We start from the raw sequence: 20,965 nt of genomic DNA, 5'->3' as shown, positions 1-20,965 counted from the left end.
ACAATGACCTGGTGTTGCAGACAGAGGCAGAGCCCTGGCAGTGCCCAGACACAGGCTGTTTCTGAGGGACACAGGCACACAGGACAGTGACCTAACAACATACGCTCTTCACAAGGAGTTATTAGAAACATCTACAAAAATGAAGTGGCTGCAGCATCACCTTTCCATTTACTCGTCCTGGTTCTTTCTCCATGCTTTAGCAAGAGGTTGTTGGTTTTTGGTTTTGCTCCACCTCTAACCTCTGATGAAAAGATGCTGCTAGATGCTACTTTGCTGATCTTTAATTCCCATTACAATGCTGCAGACGATGCTTCAGAGTTATGACCACCAGAAACTGACAGAGAAGCTGAGCTCAAGTGATCGCACATAGTGCCAATATTTAACTGGAATAAACAGAATCTGTCCAGGCATCAGAATGCAGGACTGAAATGCAGCCTTTGTGAAATTGGGAAACTTGACCAAGTCAGGATCTTCCACATCAACCTATAAAAAACCCAAATGATCATTAGCAGAATGTCTCTACTCAAAAATGATTTGATATGGTAACACTACTGATATTAAAATTTCAGGCAACTATTTACCTGACTAGTGTTGTGAAGAATTTGGCTTTCATGTGGGTACAGGTTTTCTGAATCTTGTGGTGAATACAGACGGATATACTTTCTTCCTAATACCTGTATATAGAAAATAAATGTTTTCCATTTGTCATTAAGTAGCACATTACTGGAAGCTGTGGGCCACACCTGGAATTTAACAGTAAATATGCCTAATTACAAGGAACATCATCTTTGTTAGCAATAGACACTGCTATAATAAAAAGTAAAATCAAGCTATTGAAATATAAGAACCTGTTCCTTGGAGCAGATAAGAATTTGAATACCTTTAGGAAGGAAATGCCTTTAACCAAATTACTTTCAATTCAAAGTTTAAGGCACCCCATTTATACACTGTTATTTGGGCTCTATGTATCTAGAAATAAGTAGAACTGAGAATAAAGAGGTTGAATCTTCATTGCAGTTCATATCATCAGGCAGAGGTACCTGCACAGTGACTGCCAAGCTTCCATATGCTCCTAAAACTCTTATTCCTGTGTCATCATTAAACCAGTTCTTTCACTAGAGTGCTGAAATGAGAATTTGTAAGCTGACTGGCTTGGCTGCCCTGAACACCACGCGAACTGCAAGTTGGTGGTGCCCAGACATGGCAGCATGAATGAGTCAAAGCTGACTCCTGCACTGACACCAGTGGAACAGAAGGCTTAGGATGAAGATTCATGCTGCTTGTGCCAGCATTCCAGACCTCCTCAAAGGCTAGGCATGATCATGCTTGTTTGGAACTGTCCTGTTAAGAGAGAAGTCAGTACTCTAATCACAGTACCCTGGACTGGTATTATGCTACTCAACCATTCCCAAGCAAGCTGCTTTTCCTCTATCTTAACATCCCTTCCCACATAACAGAATAGGATTTCCTGAAATCTTACCAACACCCAAGTTGTCGTGCTGAATATTCAGAGTTTGTTACTTCAAGGACAGCACATAAACACCTGAACACCTGCTGCCCATAAGAAGCACTAAATTAATTATTTGTTTTGCTTTGCTTGTGTGCATGGCTTTTATTTCACCTATGAAAGTGTCTTTATGTCAACCCACAAGTTTTCTAGTTTTACTTTCCTGATTCTCTCCCCGATCCTGCTGGCTGATGGATGAGTGAGTGGCTGTGTGGGGTTTGGGGGCTGGCTGAGGTTAAACCATGATATCAGAAAAAGAAGCTCCTTGATACACTGTGAGAGGACCCAGGTTCTTCCCAACTCTGTTACAAATTCCCTGTTTGACTTTGGAAAAGCTGCTTCTTGTGATTTATATTTATCATCTATAAAACAAGGGTAAGTAATGATCTGTCTCAGTGAGGAACACTTGTGGCCTACAAGATTACACTGAATATTAAGTTGCAGTAATGACAAATGCAATGTAATAGCAAAATAGTATCTGCATGTTCTCTGTCCTTCAATTATTCCTCAAGTTGTCTGCTCCCCTTGTCTCTAACACTTACATACCATAAGCATTTTTTCTAAGTATTGCATTAATGGCATGTGTAGAGTAACTAGAGTACATACCTGGGCTAAAAAATTTTGCTGGGGATCCTGATGAAGAGGTGAGATTGTGCCTCCTGGACCAAACCAAGCATTAATGGTGATGTCATCTTCTTCCCCTTCCCCCAGGCAGCAGTAGTCAGGGATACTGATATCTTCTTTCAGTTCTGGGATCTATTTCCATAAAGAAATAAATATTAAAAAGGATACATGCTGACTTGCCAAGTATACGTAATTCATAGAACAGATAGACAAGGCTTGACACAAAGAAAACAAATGACCTGCTTGTCCAGCAAGGGCAGGAGAGAAGTAGCTGACCTGCTAGGAATCTGCAGGAAATATCTTCATACTTTCTGTTCTAGTGAGCAGATTCTGTTGGCAGGAGAGGTGGGAGAAAGAAAGGGGTTTCTCATTCTTCAGAGACTCTTTGCTTTAGCAGAAACCAGAGACACCCACAAGAGTAGGCAGGTTTGTGACTCATGGAAAAGAAGCAGCTGATCTCTTATACACTATGCTTGTTTCTCCATGAGATTCCTATTTATGTCTCCCACCAACCTAAATTCTGGTAAACTGGAATGACATTTCAGATTATGGTGATCAACACTGAACACTGTTTTCTGTCCAAATCTCTTCCCTGACTTTATTATAGTCTTTGAGGAACTGCTGCTTTCTGGGTGATTATCCCCGTAAGTATATGCTACAGTGTACCAAAACAGCTCTAGAACTGCATATCTTCATCCCTAGAGAGTTTTATTTCCATATTTTTCAGCCAAATGGAACAAACCTCTCCCTCTGTTCTTTCAAATCATGGGAATAGAAACTTAATAATTACTGTGAGTTCTTCATATACCCTTTGATCTAGTACAGTTGACATCCTCAGAGACAACTTGTGCTACAAAGGGAACACTTGACCGTAGGAAGGTAAAAACATTCACTCAATTTTACCTGATCAAAAAGCTGGTGCTGGGCAAGGTATCCTACACTGTTCTGAAATGACAGCAGAGAAATAAAAAACACATAGTGACATATAGTGTACGACTTCTCAGTCAGTTAATTTACTTACAGGTGAATAGAATTTACTCATAGGTAACATTCACTTCCAATATCCTATTCAGAGTACCAGAACTGTTTCAACAGTATAAGGGGTCTTCTGAAATAGCAACTTACAGCTCCACTGAAATTGTGAGAGTGTAGATGTGTCTCCCTAATCAATAAATCATCTAGCTCGAGTTACTGGAGGAAGCTGAGCGATAACCCCATAGAGTCTCAACACTCCTGTCAGTCCCGTGACAATGTGCTGCATCTTTATAGCCAGATGCTACAGGCACACAGAGCAGTTTTCCTTCACTCTTTGGAACTACCTCTGTACTCTATTCTGGGCTGCACCACAGACCAGTTTGCTAGGGCACACAGTACTACTTGCCAGAAGGTCAGGAAACAAACAGGAGCTTTGGATTCTCAGCTATGAAAGCAAAAGGACATTTCAATTGCTAATTGACTCTTTATCTTTCTGCCTTGTGGTACGTGAATTTGGATCTTGATCCTGCTGGCTGAGGATCCCTTATACTTAGACTCCACCAGTCAGGCTTTTGCTGTAGAATGTATGTATTTATTTGTCAAATTTCAGCTGCTGTACATGTGATGATATGTAAAAATCAATCCTAGGTATTGCTTCAATAACTATTTCTAGCTTCAGATCTTGAAAATAGGTCAAGCCTTTTAATTCAGAGCTGTGCTTACAGCACACCCTCTCCCTTGACCATCTCCTCCGAGTATGTTTGTTGGAAGCAGAACTGTTGTCTGTACCAGTTCCATGCTGCTGTGTTTGGAGATGAAATAAAATGAGTGTAACACACCTCATCCATGATATACTGGCTGATGAAATCATTGACAGTCATGAGCTGCTGAGACCATTCCTCATCTGTGTACCGGGCACCCAACTCCACGGGGACTGTGCGGCACCCCGCGACTTGACAAAAATAGTCCACGCTGAAACAAAGAAAGTTCAATTACCTTTTATACTACTTTTCTTACTAATTTTGAATGTAAGGCAATCAATCCAAATTAGTCTTATAGGGTAATAAAATTCTACTACCACAAGTTTCTTCTCTCTAAACCTAACCAACCAGATACAAAAGGCAGCAGAAAACGATGTAAGCGGCAAGGAAATCAGCAGGCAGGTTTGTGTGTACATTATCCCACAACTGTCTATTTTATTTTGCTTTAAAATCTTGTTCACCTCAGTTAACTGTGGTTTCCTTAGGAGCTGAGGAGATTTAAGCTATTAAGTCTCTCTTGGTGAGGGATGGCCAATCTTCTTGCTGCCTGCTGCCATGTTTGCTAAATAAAATGTTGTATCTTTTTATCATTAATACTAGATCAACTCTCTGCCAGTGTCAAATTCCGTATACAGGCGCCAATAATATCCATCCTGGTTACAGCCAGAGGGATTACTCTGATGGGTGGAATACATCTCTTCATGGACAATGGTATTAACTAAATGGAGAAGTTCATCTTTTTAAGTGTCTAAAGTTAACCAGTGGAGTACCTTCCCTCAGAAACTAATAAACCCCCTAAAAATAACAAGTGTGTTCACTTAATGTCAATTGTACCCTTGGCTGTTGAACAAAAGCAATTGCTCAAACTAAGCATGAGTGCTTTTTCCCCTTTTGTAAGGAATCATGAGCTTCGCCTCACAAATACTCAAGGCACCACTGCTTACATTAGGCAGGCAGCACAATGCTATTACTCACTCCTGCATGGTGATGGCTGAAACTCAACATGCAAACATGACACTGAACAAACATCAGTGCTTGCCTTTGTCAATGAAAAAGTCAATCATGCTGACACGTGGCTCTGAAATCCACTTTCCATTGCACTAATTATCGGCACATTCCAAGGGGTAAAAATCACAGACCCACCGAGCCGTGAGCAGCTCACTGGCACTTTGCAATGTGCACTCCTTGTGAGTTCCCACCTGAGCAACAGACTGCACCACCAATTCACCACCGGGCTCCAGGGACAGCCCCAGGCTGGGTGGAGGGGCACCTTCGCCCTGGCTCAGTCTGGCACTTGCTGTGTGATGCTCTGAACGCTCCAAAAGCGCTTCCCTTATCTGTGAAGCAACTTCCAGAGAAGGAGAAAGGCGCTGCTAGCAAAACTCACTGCCCACAGTGTCCCTCCTCTGCAAAGGTCTCTGCTGCTCTACCGACCACCAAGATACCCAACACAGGGAACGATCGTGCCTTTACCTGAACAGGGAAGAAACTTCTTTCTCACCTCCACTTCTTCATACACGGCCAGTGGTTCATGACGCCCTCCAGGACCACGGGCCGCTCGGGAATGAGGTAGTTGTCTCTGAAGTGCTCCAGCGAAGGGCAGTGAAGGTGAGGAATCGCCTCCTCCGGCCGCACCGCGGGGGGCGGCGGGGGCCGCTCCGGCCGGACCCTCTGGAACGGACGTTCCCCCTCAACACCCGGCAGAGACCCCCGGGGAGGCTGGAGGCCGGGAAGGAGAGGGGGTTCGCGGGCGGTACCTCTGCGCAGGGCCGGTCCCGCGGCGCGGTCCCGCGGGGCAGGCGCGGCTGCAGCGCCCGCACCAGGCGCGCCAGGACGTTGTCCAGGACGGCGGCGCCGAGCAGCAGCCCCAGGTCGCAGAGGCGCACGGCGGCCCGCGGGCGGCCCGCGGCCACCTCGGCCAGCGCCCCGAAGAGGCAGCCGTAGGCGTAGACCTGCCGCCAGCCCTTGCCGACCTCCCTCCACGGCACCGCGTTCAGCTTCTCCCAGGAATAGTCGCGCAGGACGTCGCTGAAGCGCGCCAGCGCCGCCGCTGCCGCCGCCCCGGGCGGGCCCGGCGGGCTGTAGAGCAGGGCGCGGGCGCGCCGCAGCAGCGGCAGGACGCAGCCTTCCACCTCCCCGCTCAGCGCCAAGGTCAGCCCCTCCTCAGCGCGGGGCAGCAGCGCCCGCACCTCGGCCCACAGCGCGGGGCCTCCGTCCGCGCCATCCGCTCCCTCCGCGCCGCCGGCCGCCGCCATGGCCGCGCCTGCGCTGACGCCCGCGGGGCGGCGCTGCCGGGCCGGGCGCGGGAACAGCGTTGCCCTCACGGAGCGGCGGGGCCGGGCCGGGCTGGGTGGCGCGGCGGTCCGAGCTCCCCGCCCTGCTGGGCCGGCGTCGTGTTCTCTCTAGGACCGCCAAAGCTGTCTCGGCAGTGTCACTCGCGCCCTTGACCAGCGAGCCCGCTGGAATTTAGTGACTGGGATCGACGTCGCCGTTCGCAGTAAAGGGGAGCGCACGGACTCGGGGAAGGTCCCGTTCTCTGGTGAGGAGGTGGCCGCCCGCGCTCTGGGAGCAGGGGGTGAGTGCTGGAGGACGGGGAGATGCGCTGTTCCCTGCTGGCCTTTTGTGCTGGAAAGAAACGTCCCCGCTCGGGACCCCGCGTGTGCTCGAGGGGCCCGAGCGGAGCCCAGCGCGGCCCCGAGCCCGTGTCCTCTCGCCGGCTCAGCCGCTCGGTGTTAATGTGCTCTTAAGACGTGCTTTCTGCATGGAGTGTGCACCTCAGTCTTCTAACGCACTGGGCACGGCATCATTCAGCCCCAGCTTGCTTTGGTAATGTGCCCTGACATGTTCTCAGGACTTAATACTTGACTGCAAAACCAAAAAGTATTTTACTTAAAATTCAGCAACTGAGGAATGTCTTAACATGGTGAACCAAAGTCTAAATCATCATAACAACACATGAGGAATTTGTAGCTCATGAAAAAGTGTTACTTGGCCAGGCTTGAAATCTTCAGACCTGATGCAAAATCCTACATTTACAGAGAAAGTTAAATCATCACTTTTTGTACTGAGACTCTCACTCTTCTTTGTCCATGCTTAGTCACTAGTGCTTTCAAAAAAAAAAAAAATTAAAAATGGTGTGAGTCCTCCTGCTGCTGCTGCTAGTGGCTCTCCCCAGCTGTTCCCTCGGGAGGATCACTTCTGCTCTCACACTTCAGACTTGTGCATTGCTTATCATGCTGGCCCATCTATTCCCTGTCTTCTGACTGCCTTTCTCTTGGCACCTTAAATTCCTCCTGTGACAGTGTGATTTTAGCACCTTCATTCAGAATTTTCTCCTCCTTGACTACTAAATGTTAATATATGCTACTGCAGGAGAAAGTATGTAACTGGCAAGGAGAATTTGTTAGACCCTGTGTTCAGTATTTGTAATTTAATGATGCTAGCAAGTGTTCTAGTCTTGTGCTTATGGACTGTCCAGTTTTTATTGCAATTTATATTAACTTTTATTTGTATTTAAGTTGCTTGATACAATTCCCATCAAATAATAATTTTCCTAGTTTAAATGTTAGTTATATTTTCACAACTTGTGCTTTGAAGATTAGGATTTTCTTTCTGGTATTTAAAATAACACCAAGTTCTGAACATGTAACCTCCAGTACAGTGGTGAGGCATTGAGGCCACAATGAGCTTTATCAGTTTTACTGTAGGTGAAGAACCAAATGGAAGTAGATTTTAGGTTTTGGGTATTCAGGGAGGCTTAGTGTTTCTCTTTGAGCATACACTGGAAGACAATTATTTCTAGTCAGTCAGATTTTGGTACAATGGTTTGAATGTTGACACAGCATCAATAGTCTTGAAAGGGCTGTATATCTACTGAGGTAATGAAGACTGGTCTTAAGGTGTGTATTGAGTCTTGTATTGTGTTTGGCCTTTAGGAGGAAAATCCTCTAAAAACTTATAAAGTTGCACTGTAGCAACTTGGTTGAAATTATTGGGGAAAAAACCCAACAGATTTGCAAATGCTGAATTGGGAAGTTTTGCTCTCAGAGCAGTTAACCTCGCAGTAATATGTGCTAGTTTTGAAATACCTGTAAACTACTGCAGAGATTTTGTGTCAGCTGTCTGACCAACAAAGTGGACGATTTCAGTGCTAGACATTTCCATTTTAAGTCAACAAGAGAGAATTTAATTCCTGCTGCCAAGGAACAAAGATTATTGTCATCTCTTTAACCTGCAAGAATTGACATAAAAGAGTTCTGTGGATTATGCCACCATCACTGAAGCTTGTGCTATTTTCATCAAAAGTAATTTTTTTTAAGATTGTGGAAGCCAAATTGCCTTACCTTGCAGAAAGATGTCCCTTTTAAAACACAGAAGAAAAGTTGGTACCAAGGTTTTCTCTGTTGCTTCCTGGGTTTTAGTCAGCAGGGCACTTTTTCTTCTCTCTTATATTCTGTTTATTTTTTAAATATGCTCCAGGCAGCTCACTTTCTCCTAGCACTGACATGCAGAAAGAAATTACCTATTAAAAAAACCCCAAACAAACAGGCACACAATTAAGGGAGATAATAAAGTCTGATAAACCATCTGTATTTCTGTCTTCTGTTTACAGTCATAGATTCCAGGACCCACAGTTGATGTTACCTTGTTGGTGTTACCTTGTCTGCCAGTGGTGAAAAAGTGATTAGTTTTACCAGATATTTTAAAAAAAATGCTCCGTGTCTTATCTTGCCTTTGTCTTCATTGGAAAGAATAGATGTTTGGCCTGTTCAGAATTTAATTTCTTATTTGTAGCAATATTCTCCTTTATAGCACTCTTTCCTCATTTACTAATTGGAATGAATGAGCAAAGTCCTTTGACTGGTTTTGGATTTTATTGAAATGACATCAAGACACATGCTCAGTGATTCACCACTTGAGTCCAAAGAACATTTTTACTGGGTGGATCGGTTTTTAAAATGACAGCATCTGCTTGCTCTTACACATTTATTTATGATTCTTCCCCAGGCGAGTATAGCAGGAGTCTGGTGAGTAATAACCAGCTGCTGGAATTAGCAAATAGGGAAAGCAGTTATTTGATCTGTGAAGGAATGTGAGAGCTGAGGCCAGAAGTAATAAAAACTAAGCAGATGCCCCAAATATATAAACCCAAGTCAGGATGTGTAAATTGCTTGCGCTGCTTATGGGCAAAATTGTGTCAGATGGGTTGCTTTGTCTGGAGTTTTTATTGAAGATGAAACTGTCTCCAGTGCCACATCACGGTCCAGCAATCCCGAGCACCCTGGGTCTGGTTCCAGCATCTCTGCTTGCTCGTTGAGTGTCAGCAGTGCACAGGCACAGCAGCTCTCTGGGGGCTTCTTCAGTGGCCTCTGATAGATTGTCTCACGTCCCAGGTGTGCTGTGACCAGGTCCTCCCTGCTACCCTTATAAGGTCTGTACTTACACTGAGTCATTTCTTGGACACTCACTGCAGGAGCACAGCAGTAACACTGAAGGTGTTCTTTCTCCTCAGGGCTTCAGGATGCTGCTCAGCTCTTCAGGAATGCCATGTCCCTTTTGGCAGCCTGGCATTTTGGAATTAACATGCCCCCTAAAGGGAGGATGCCAAGAAGATGGAGTCAGGCTCTTCTCAGTGGTGCCCAACAATAGGACAAGAGGCAGTGGGCACAAACTGAGGTCCCACCTGAACATTAGGAAGAACTTCTTTCCTGCGCAGTGCCCATGCACTGAACAGGCTGCACAGAGAGGGTGTGGAGTGTCCCTCACTAGAGATATTCCAGAACTGTTGGGACACAATCCTGTGCCACGTGCTCTAGGATGACCTTGCTTGAGCAGGGAGGTTGGACCAGAGGATCCACTTGTGGTCCCTTCCAACCTGAACCATTCTGTGATTCTGGGACAGGGGAGGTGGTCTGTTTCCTTGTTTCCTGGGCTTTCTGAATGCCTGGGTCTATGCCTTCACTGGTCATAGCAGCAGCAGAGAAGTGCCTGTCAGTGTTGGCAGTGGCCATGGGCAGGGATGGAGAGGGGACAGGCTGGTGCTGCTGCTGCCCTACCACCTGTGCCTTAACCTGTTTCTGCTTCCAGGAGTGGTTGGCTGGTACGTTCCATGAGCAAGATACTCATTTAATATCTCCTCTATGCCCCACCACCCCACCCTGCAAAAAAAAGCTAAAAAAGTGAAAATGGGAGCTAACATGCCCTCTGGCCCTTAAATGGGAATATAAATTGACTACTGCTATGAAAGCGATGGCTGGCTCTGATTTTCCTTTACAGGGGATGAATGGTTGTCTCCTTTCTGCAAGAACAGAAGTGCAAACACATCAGACTTTAAAGACTTTGGATGTCTTTCCTGGCTGCTTTTTCTTCTCCTCTGAACAGGAGATGAATGAATCTGATTAATAATATGTACAGAATTAATTGTTATACGTAATTTTCCTCACATAAGCAAGATCTTCCTGCTTGAGAGTGACACAGCCATGCATTTTGATGGTATCTTGGAGCTGAGTGTAATTGTGCAGTGACAGTGTAATGACGGATATGTCTTTAACAACCTGTTCCCTGCATTGTGTTTTTATCACTGCCATCTGCTCGGCCAAAAGTGGCAGCTGCCAGGTCTCACAGATAACGCTGTCATGTACTTTAATGTAGAACAACATATTGTTGTAATTTCTCTGATATTACTAGATGAAATAACTTTAAGTGAGATAAGGTGACATTTTGCATGGCACTTCGGAATTCTTCTCATTGCAGTGGGTATAGGACACACAGTGTTCTTTCTGGAGCAAGCTACATCAGCACATCCAGTTCTACTTTCAGAAATCACTGGAAAATGCCTATTTTACAAACACATTATGTAACATCCATCTGTGACACATATGTCAGTGCTGAGGTGCAACTGAGACAGTCAGTATTGCTTACACATGTAACCTTAGTTACCTTTGTGGGATGGAAATTGTGTAAGACTATTTTAAAAATAGTTTTTTCCTTTTTCTTTTATCAACTTGAATCTCCTTCATATTTGCATATTTGCAGATTTCCTTTATATTTGCAATCGTTCAGACAGCTCCTTCAACATTAAAGGAAACACAAAATCTTTACAACTCTCATGAATGAGTGTTTCGAGGTCACTTAAAGAATCACTGGCAAAGGTATTGGCAAAAGCATGTTTAATATAAAAGTGAAAACACAACAAAGTTTGGCAGGGTTAACTCTACTACTTTATTAAAGCACACAGAGAAAAAGCAAACTAAAATCTAAAATCAATCAGTCTAAAACCATCATCAACCCAAAAATTATCTATGTGGAGGCTGGAGCAGGGGGAGGGGGTGAAGGGTAAGGGTAGGAAAGGATAAGGATAAAAAGGAATAAGGAAGACCCTCCTGGTGAGTCACAAGTTCCTTGCTATACTGAGCCTGGACTTGACAAACAGTTTAGGCCTAAAGTTTTAACAGCACTTAAACTTAACACTTAATTGATAGCTTAAGTTAAACAATTTAACAAAAGATTCATATAGAATTTACTATAGCACAACTGTAACTCACAGGCCTAATTTACGTACAAATCTAAAGTGCTTAAGAATCTAAGAGAGCAACATTCATAGTACATAGTCCTAGAGGTTCCTAGAGCAAGTGGTTGGCTAATCTTTCTGTCATGGTCCCTGTTGTGTTTGCAAGGGACAAACAGAGAGAAAGGAAGGAAGGGAAATGGTGTGTCACTGGGAGAATATACCTGGCTGCTTCAAAATACCTGTCTCATACATGTTACATACACATGTGCTGTAAAACTGTGACGTCAGATCTATCAGCCTACTGGAAAGATTTACTAGGAAAACTGATATGGGATATTTCTTTTTGCTGATGAACATTGAAGAACAGCCTTTCACATACGGCGAAAAGCCCAGCTGTGATGAAGAAGGTGGAATATGTATTCCTTATACTTGCATCATTTTCTTATTTGAGTGCCATAGGATGTAAAATGCCAAACAACTCTTCGGCAGCCCGAAGGACTGAGGCTCAGAGATGGCTGGCTTATACTTGGCCTGTTTGAACACTGCTGCAGGTAGAAAGCTTCCTGACAGGAGTGTGGAAGGAAGCCAGGGCATGGGTCCTTTCTGTTTCTCTGCCTCTTCCAAATGGATGTGTAGCTTTGGCACTTCATTGCCAGCCAGGCAGAGGCCCCTGGAATTGTGAACAGTGTTCTCCCAATGGCAAACAGAGGGCCAGGCCAGAGAAAAGTCTTTTAGCATTTAGCTGATGCTGTACACTCTGGAAACGTAAGCCTTGCCTGTTGTTCCAATAGTGCATTTCAAGAGCTGATGCAGGGTCCTGGCATTGTACTGATCTTGAGCACACACCAGATCCCTATTTTATCCTAAGGGTAGGAATGTGTCATTTTCATTAACCACACTTTATGTACATGTGTGTATCTTAAGAGGAAGATTATATATGTGTGTGTATATATATACATATACATATATGTAAACTTTTTTTTTCTTCTCCCAAGATTTAAAAATCTCATTTGAAACTTCTGTTTGATTTATCCCCTGGACTAGGGCTATAAATACTGCATGAATTTGTTTAGTGCTCTGTTTTAAGTATATCTAGAAATGTACACAGTTATTTGTGTTCATACATCACATTCTTATTAATGACCACAGAATAATTGCTAGTTGTATTGCCTTTTGTTTCTGTGTATGTTTTTAAAAGATATTGTAAAGTCTTTGTTGGAGTTTGCACGGGCTTCAAAAATTAAATTTAGTCTGTGATTTTATTACCCTTTTTATTTAATTTATCTTAACTGTTGCTTTCAAGCTGTGAACCAGCTGTTGACTTTGAAAAAACATTGTTCAATTTGAAAGGAGCATTTTAAAGCTTAATGTAATGGCTGTAAGTAATCACTACAGCAATTATATTCTCTGGTGTTGTGCGTCACTATAATATTGGAGGTTGTAAGAAAATGCAGGAGAGAAACACATCAAGCTCAGATGTCTCAGTTTTGTCTGCGATGCCCAGCGTCTCTCTGTGCTATGTAGCTTGGTCTCCCTGCTTGAATTGTTGCAGAAAATCAAAAGTGGCACTCTGGTGCTCCGTGTGCCCAGCAGGAATCAGGGGCTCTTGTGAATCTTGGTCTCTGCCCTCCTTGGACTGGAGAGGGGTTTTGCTTTCCCATGCAGGTGGATGGATGGTAGGTGTGTACTTGCTACAGTGGCAGAAGCCCCTGCTGCTCTGCTGGCTCCTTCTGACTTGTTCCAGGATGTTGCACTTGACATAGAGTGGAATTCTGGGTTTGACTTTTCTTGAGCAGCTGCATACCCACCTTGCCTGGTGCCAGTGGTAGCAAAGCTCCTCACAGAGCATGTAGGGAGTCTGGCCAGGGTGGGAGGTCTTGGCATCCTGCAACATCAGGCCATGCTCCCACTGTGCTCTGGAAAGGAGCAGTGACTTGCCATGGTGAGGAGAATTAATTGAAATGGGTGTATTTTCATCTGTATTCTGAGAAGGAACATCCTCCCTTGGTTTGTGAGCAGCTCTTCAGTTCAAGCAGGGTGGAGCTCTTGGGGAAGAGAGCTTTCAGGGTCACTGCAGTGAGGATAAAGGAAGCAGCATGCACTCTGCATCCCTTCATGTTGTAACACTCCGTGAAAATGCTCTGCAGCTTCCTCTGTCCTGGAAGTTCTCTCCATAATGATTTTAAAATGAATGTAATACACATCACTGTGGGAGTGGGCTACATTTTCCAAGAAGTCACCCAGCCATGCTTTACACGTAGCTTGTGTTTGGGAACTGCGGACAACACTGCTGCTCTGAAAAGGTGGTGCAGGACCTAGACCCTCTTTGCTTTTCACAGAATGCCAGGATGGCTAAGGTTGGAAGGGGCCTCTGCAGATCATCCAGTTCAATGCCATGCTAAAGCAGGTTCACCTAGAGCAGATATTTTTGCCAATGTGTGCTGCACAGCAGGTTCAAGTCACCTGCCAAGCTACCATCAGTTCCTTTTAACAGCTTTGTAAAGCAACAGTGCTGCTGGGAAAGACCTAGTAGGAAGCTTAGATTCAGCAATATACTAAACCTTTCCCAAACTTAATTTGTAGCAAAATCCTTCGTAATACATGTCGAGATCTGACCTGATGCAGTATAGTGAAAATAACAGGAAGGGCAAGCATGCAGGGAGCTGGGGGCAATGAGACCCTGGGACAAATTGGAAACCAGGCTTACCGCTGAGGCAAAGTTGCAGATGTTTGTTTGGCATGGCTTTTAAGGAAGGATAGAAGATGCACTTGGAAGTGGGTTTTGTGATGGCACTTGTAGTAGATGGTAGTCGTGGTGACATGATTGGGGTGATCCTCTGCTAAGAAGTAGTCATGCCTTGGCATGGGAATACCCAGCTGGAATGGCCCGTACATTACCGTAAAATGAAGCAGTGAGACTCTCAGGAGTGAAGACACTGTCTGTGTGTGCAGTGTGCATTGTGGGATATCCCTAGCAAAAGGAGCTGCAATGTAGTTTCCCCTTTCTCCAGCTGTGTGTACTGCAGAGGAAAGCAAAAGCTACAGATCCATGTGCGCTTCGGAGATCAGGCATGTCCCTTTCAGACACATGTGGCAGAAGCTGGGCTGGTGACCATGGATTTGGCACAAAGGGACGGAGAGAAAATCCTCATTGTGACAAAGGCAGTATGACGTGAATTACACTATACTTTTATGTATATATGTATAAATTATACATTCAAAGAAGGTAACCGCTGGGTTGGAGATAGACACGGAACAGCGCTTTCAGGAAAGTTAAAAGCTTAGCTAGTGTAGCAAGGTATTTTTTAATGTAGCAGAATGAAATTCCTTTGGGTGCAGCAAATGAGAGACATAAAGTGTAATGCCCTGTGAAATCACAAAGAACCACTTTCAGCAGATGGAAAAAACAAATTTAATACAAAAACAAAAATTGATAGACTCTGCCTTTGATAATCCAAGTATGAGGTTACACTTTAACAGTAACCATTACTGGCTGTGAAGTCTATTTTGGTTGTTAAATGCACTTGCTAGTTTGTCACTGTATAGAATTTAAAGTGATGAATCCTGTATTCTGCTGTTATCTTCACTCTGAGAAACTAAACAAACTCTGTGACAAATGGCTCCCAAGTCACACACTGTTTCACTCTGATGTCTGCTGCACCTGTGCCACTGTTCTCAGTGTGGAACAAAACACCTGGGTTTGAAGCTGGTTTTAGGAATCCCTGTGGCAGGGATATCAGGAGGTATAAGTGGGCACAGATGAAAAGCCCATTGCCAATGCAGAGCTGAAGGCTGGCACCCTGGAGCCAGGGATCTTTCCTGTGCCCTCAGAGGAGCAGCACCATCATGCAAGTGGGATGCAAGTGCTCACCTTCCCTCATTGCACCACCTCTGGCCTTCCTGCTACCTCTGCAGAGAGGAGTGGGGTACCTCTCCAGGCTGTCCTGTGCTATGACTGACTGACCTGATTGCAGCTAAACAAGACAACACCAGACACCTGGATGATAGAGGAAGAAAATATTAAAGCAAAAATATTGTGGTCCTGAGCGAGCCAGAGCTAAGATTAGTGTGTGTGTGAAAAGAATCGCAAGGTCAAGCTGGAAGGCTGCTTGAAGTGTGATTGTTCTTTGTGGCTGAAGGCAGACATGGGAGTGTCTGTCTGGTATGTGTGCAGATAAGAAACACCTGGCCTGGCTTGATAGCTTGGACTCTTATTCTGTATATAAATGGAGTAATACAGTTACAAGTGAGTTCTGCCTGGACAAAATCTGTCTCTCGTGGATTCATTTGCCACAAAGGGTGCTCAGTGAGGGATTTTTGCCGTACCTGCTGTAATCCAGTCTAGAGAACTAGAAAGTGATGAGCAGAAGGAGGAATAATCGTAATTTTGTGTATACAATCATGAGTACAGAGGTGATTGTTAAGTAATGAATGAGATCTGGGATTGAAATAAATACTTATATGGAAAAGCTGGCATAGCACTGAGTCATAAAGGTAAATAATGTGTTAGGAGTTCTTAGCAAAGGTATAAAACAGGTAACGGGATTATGTCATTACCTAAATTCCCAGTGTTGTGCACCTTGAATGCTCTATGCAGTGCTGTTTCCCCACTTCAGAAAGCAAAGAATTGAACTAGAAAATGTTAGCCAAGACAGATGAAGATGACAGAAGATCTGGAATGGCTTCTTTATGAGGAGTGCTTTGCCTTGGAGAAGAGACAATTAATTGGAATATATGTGTATAAAATGATGTGGAATAGGAAGGATGAGAAAGGAATAATTGTTAATGAAGGAGCTGGTGGTGGAAGGAAGGACATGACAATACGAATGTCAAACTCAAAACAAAAAAGAAAAAGGGACATGCTTATTCATACTGTGCATACTGGAGCTGTGGAACTCCTTGTGTCAGGATGTTGTAGGTGCTGAAAGTTTCAGAAAATTAAAGCAAAAATTGTGGAAGTGAAATCCATCTGTGAATATTAAACGCCAAAGACCCACTCTATTCTGACTCAGGAATTTTCCAAACTGTGTGTGCATTACTGGAGGCTGGAGACATGCTGCTACATGCTTTTCTATTTCTTATCATCTTCTCTAGACATTTTTCTCCTGCCTGTTGCCAGAAGCAGAATATTGAGCTAAATGGCCTTTAGATTTGAAGTTATGTGGCTGCTCTTACATGTCTATGTTATCCTAAATTTGACACATTTTAGGAAAGAAGCTATGTATGAAGTAGTTTTACACTTAGGTCCAGTAGTTTTTACTGTGGCTTTATTTAGCTCTAAAATTTGCCTCTGGCTCATCAGAGATAACTGCAACCCTAGGCTGTGGTGTGTTTAATTCTTGCAGTGGAAGTGTTGCAGTGTTGCCAGCAGTGGATGTCAGGTCTAAAGTTGGGAGGCAAGTGCTGTGTTGTGTGGATGTCACAGATAGGCAGGTCAGGCCCTCTTCCAGTGATGTTTTGTTGATTGATTGGGGTGGAGGAAGAAGAGGTTCAGTCAGCATCTAGGATCCTTCTGAGTTCTCTCTTAGATGATCAGTTGAGAATGTTTACGGAGGCTTCTGTGCAGTGGATGGGGATCTAAGACCGTGCACTTAATGCCCATGCAAGGGGCTGGCAGCCTCTAGGATGGAGAAACCCATATGGTTGGGAGGTTGTGGCCTTTCTAGATGGAAATTTGGATCGGTTAAGCAGACTCGCTCCAGTTTCCACTTTGCCCACTGCTTTGCATGCTCACTTTATAGCACAAAAGTCATGGGGGTGAGTTCAGGGCTTTGTCTCACTGCATGGCTGTGCTGCTGTCAGGATGGAGCCAGCTCCCCAGCTTTTCCTCTGCAGGAATCTTCCCATTTACATGCCACAGAAATAACTCCTGCGAATTTAATTAATCACAGTTTACATGGTAATAACCCTTGGAATATTTTTTATGGGTAAATAATGTGTATCCCCTGCTGGAGTGGGGGTTCTGCAGGTTCCAACATTCAATTATTTCATAATCTACTTCCCATTAAATGATCAGAGAGCGAGACCAGAGGAAACTAACAGCAGTGGGAATAATTAGCAGCTGCCTTGTGTTTGGGGCATGGACGTACTCTCTTAATGCTCATTAAAAAGGCCTTACAGTTAAGGAGAATGCAGGGGTTTTGGTGCTGCCAAGCAAGTGCCACAGAGTTTCTGGTTGGCAGCGTGGTGCTATGCATAGGGCCCTGGCTAGTTCTTACTCGCAAGGAGCCTTATTCCCAGAGGAGCTCCATGCAGCGAGGCTGCTCAGCCCCTGGTACCTGCCCGAGCCCAGCCCCTTTCCTCGCTGCCTGTCTGCTGCGACCTGTGTGGGAGGGGGCTGCGAATGCCGGATGGCAAGACTGTTCAGTCTCTTCTCCTATCAGGCAGGCTCAGAGCAGCTTCAGACCGTCCCAAATCTATCAGTTTCTTGTGAGATGGTGAGAAGTGTCATTGTCACCAGCGCCTCTGACTGAATAGAAGGTGAGCAGGTTTGCCCAGGGCTGCACAGTGTGTTTGCAGCAGAGCGGAGTCGGGCAGAGTCAGGACCTCGAGTCTGCTGCTGGGAGGGACCATCCCCATGCTCTGCTGCAGCTGGGCAGGCCCTTCTGCTGAACAGTGGTCCAGAGCCATCCTGCCAGCAGAGCAGGCCTGGTTGATGGCTTCTGGAGAGGTGACATGCCAGCCAGGCTGGCAGCCTCACAGTCACAGCACATGGGGGGAGAGCTACACTCAAGTGAGTGGTGTCTTGCTGGGAAGTGCTTGCCCACTCCTTTTCCTGCACTGTGATTATCCTATGCACCGGTGTATTTTTTCACTTTATGTTTCCTCTTTCTTCCTTGCCTTTGCTACTTTTGCTTTTATTTAATGTTGTATTCTTTGTTGTAATTACTACTTTAATCTGTAATGTTGCCGCCTGCCCCAGCTTCTGGCCACCTTTGAGGCCAGTGCTGGTAACCAAGTCAGGGTGCCTCTCAACAGCAAGGTTCTTGCTGAAATAGCTCCCTAAATAAATAAAAGGCAAATTGAATATTGGAAAAGAACTTTAAATAACCTCTGAATTCCTAGGGAACTACATCTTACATCTCTGTTAGGGACAAATGGGTTCAACATAAGTAATGATCCTCTGGAATGACAAATAAACATCATTCATCAGCCTCTGTGGGCTGGAATGAGAATAGACTTTGGTGATAAATAAAAGCAAAGTGCAAAGATGTCCCTGGGTGGCAGATGAGAGCAAAGGAATTAAATATCATTGGACTATAAACACACAATTTCTGAAATGCTCCACAGCTTGCCTCCAGATAGCTGCTTTGGATATGATGGGTCTAACTTTTTCCTCTCGTGCCATGGGAAGAAGCTAAAGGCCCTTTACTGCAACAGCACTCCTGGCACACCATGACCTCCGCAGATGGAGTAGCACCTTTCAAATGCAGCCTCATTGTGCTGAATTCTAGCTCTTTAATGAAACGTAACTAGTTGAAATTCTCTCAATTACTTTCTGTTTTTTCCCCATACTGATGTAACACTAAAACCCTCCTTGTTCCCACTTCAGGTGATCCATTGATGTTTGTATTTTGATTGCTATCTCCCTGTTGTTTGATACTTGCCCCTTTTCCACAACTGCTTCAGGAGTTTATGACTGGACAAGCCCCTTTTGGTTCTCAGAAACATATTCCTGTCACTGGGTGGACCAACTGCTTTGTCTCTGGATGCTTTGCTTCCTGAGCTACAAAGTTCTCTACCTCAATAGGACGGTGCCAGTGTTTTGATTTTGTGACTGTGATCGAGCCGGGAGCTCACTGTGGTGTGAGTGTGATGGGTGTGCCCTTGGGGAGTCCCTGTGCGTGTCCTGCCCACTGCATTAGGATGTGAAGGAGGGAGTATGGGTTTGCTACCCTTAATGTCCATCCAGCTGTTTGCTCCCCTGGATGTACGCAGTGGGTGTAGCTGCTGCCACTGCTGCTCTGCTCTTCTGTCTCCCTTTGCATCTCCTGAGCGCATGTTTGTCCTGAAAGAAAGACTGATTCTTCTTCCTTGAGTCTCAGCTGAAGATGAGTTCTTTTTGTGTCATAGAAAAGGCCCTTCCTTTTGAGAAGCTCTTTATCTTTGTTAAAATGAGGTTCTTGATGCACCTGTTCATGCAAAGCAGCCCCTCGTTCCCCGCGCAGGCTGTGCTCGGCTCCTGAGGAGGGCAGCATAGGTTAGCTGATGCTCCTTGCCCGGAGTTCTGCTTTACATTCCAGCCATATCTAAGGCAGAGCTAGTGAAATGTAAAAGAGCACTGAAGGAATTGATAGTAAAACTCCTGGCTCTGTGATGACTAGAGTAATCCCTACTCTTATTCCTACAGGAGAATTTGCCTCTCGGCAGCAGTTGTGCCGAGAGCACCGCCACTGCCACTATCTGGGGAAGAGCAGGTGTAGGAAACCCCAGCGCCACCCTCCCTCTAAAAGACTGACTCTACATATCGGATGCCCTTTGTGACTCCAGCATTGTGAACAGGTTGTTCTTACCTGTTGAGCACTGTTGCTGAACTCGGCTCTGTGGAATGTGCACAAAATAGCAGAATGAAGACACAGATCCCTTACACCAAGGAGCTTCCACGGTGGTGGGGTATGAAGTACATTTTTCACTAAGAGGAAGACACTGGGAAATGTAAGGAAGGGATTGTTTAGGTTTGAATCCTGGGACTGCGGAGCCTGACTGTCTTACAGGTGATGAATGAACAGCTTTTTTGTTGAAGCAGAAAACAGGATGGGCTTAAGCACACAAGAAGCCTGGAAAATCACATGGAAATAATTGTGGCATCCAAATTAATACCTGATGAACTAATCAGAATTAATGTTAGTAGGAGTAATGCCACTGGTTATCACAATTATTAGACTATTATAATAATGAATTTTCTGGGGAGGATGATGACGGGTGATTTATATACTGTACAGGTATTTCTTCTGTGTATCCGCATGATAAGCAACTCTGGAACTTTGCTGCAAGAAGTTGGGACTGCTCCTTATTCCTGAAGTTGCCCAGAATGTAACTCTCTTCTAAGTAGTTAGTTGGCCAAAAAGATCCTGGACAGAAAAGGAGGGAGGAGTAGACAAAAAGGATACTGGTGTCTCATTCCTGACCTGCTTGAGGAGAGCTGTTGGGAACCTAACCCTGAGATGTTTTCTGGCCTCTCTGGGAAAAATAAGGAGAAGTCTGTCTGGAGGTATGATGCAGGGGCAGTTTTACAAGCACCACTCAGGTGTGATAAGGTGGTGAAGGTCTCACTGCTGCTCTATCACAAGCTCTGCTTTTCTGCTCTACAAGCTGCTGTTTTCTTCTTTGATTTTCAGAAGAAATATATCCAGTGGGATATCTGGTGGTACAGACAACGTGTATGTGTATGTGTACAGTGTTTGGCTACAGAAAGCAGTGGTCTAACAGTGCTAGGAGTCACTGCATGTGTAATAGTGATTGCACAGCAAAATGAAAAGCCTCAGGTAGTAATAAAAGGTAGCTGCAGTTTTCCATGCATGGCATTTCATCCTTCTCCATTTTCTCTGTGACTTTGCTGAGCACTGGCTGTAGTTGTTGCTGTCTAGG

At 44.8% G+C, this 20,965-nt stretch overlaps 1 protein-coding gene and 1 long non-coding RNA gene across 2 annotated transcripts in view; one reads left to right on the top strand and one right to left on the bottom strand.

The window, feature by feature from the left end:
• Nucleotides 1-263: 263 nt before the first annotated feature.
• KDM8 (lysine demethylase 8) lies at nt 264-6,122 on the bottom strand. Its single transcript, XM_032704365.1, has 7 exons — nt 5,625-6,122; nt 5,369-5,538; nt 3,946-4,078; nt 3,035-3,076; nt 2,114-2,263; nt 582-674; nt 264-483 (listed from the first exon to the last, which is right to left on the bottom strand). The coding sequence occupies exons 1-7, from the start codon at nt 6,120-6,122 to the stop codon at nt 319-321; spliced, it is 1,251 nt and encodes a 416-aa protein (XP_032560256.1). The 3' UTR covers nt 264-318.
• Nucleotides 6,123-6,191: 69 nt separating this feature from the next.
• Nucleotides 6,192-20,965, top strand: part of LOC116794757 — a 118,093-nt gene continuing 103,319 nt past the window's right edge. Inside the window, exon 1 of the long non-coding RNA XR_004359875.1 lies at nt 6,192-6,442. This is a non-coding gene — a long non-coding RNA (uncharacterized LOC116794757). The remainder of the gene's footprint in view (nt 6,443-20,965) is intronic.

Source organism: Chiroxiphia lanceolata, chromosome 16 (assembly GCF_009829145.1).
Source record: "Chiroxiphia lanceolata isolate bChiLan1 chromosome 16, bChiLan1.pri, whole genome shotgun sequence".
In the NCBI taxonomy this organism is placed as follows: domain Eukaryota; kingdom Metazoa; phylum Chordata; class Aves; order Passeriformes; family Pipridae; genus Chiroxiphia; species Chiroxiphia lanceolata.
The sequence above is the reverse complement of the archived record's forward strand: the minus strand, read 5'-3'. Positions and strand labels throughout refer to the sequence as shown.

What these genes read in the sequence shown, in the direction of transcription:
- KDM8 (XM_032704365.1), bottom strand. Translation starts at nt 6,122, where the DNA reads ATGGCGGCGGCCGGCGGCGCGGAGGGAGCGGATGGCGCGGACGGAGGC. An exon ending in GCCAGTATATCATGGATGAG is followed by an intron (nt 3,077 to 3,945) that starts GTGTGTTACACT and finishes CTGTCATTTCAG; the next exon opens with AACAGTGTAGGATACCTTGC. An exon ending in AGCACCAGCTTTTTGATCAG is followed by an intron (nt 2,264 to 3,034) that starts GTAAAATTGAGT and finishes TTATGGAAATAG; the next exon opens with ATCCCAGAACTGAAAGAAGA.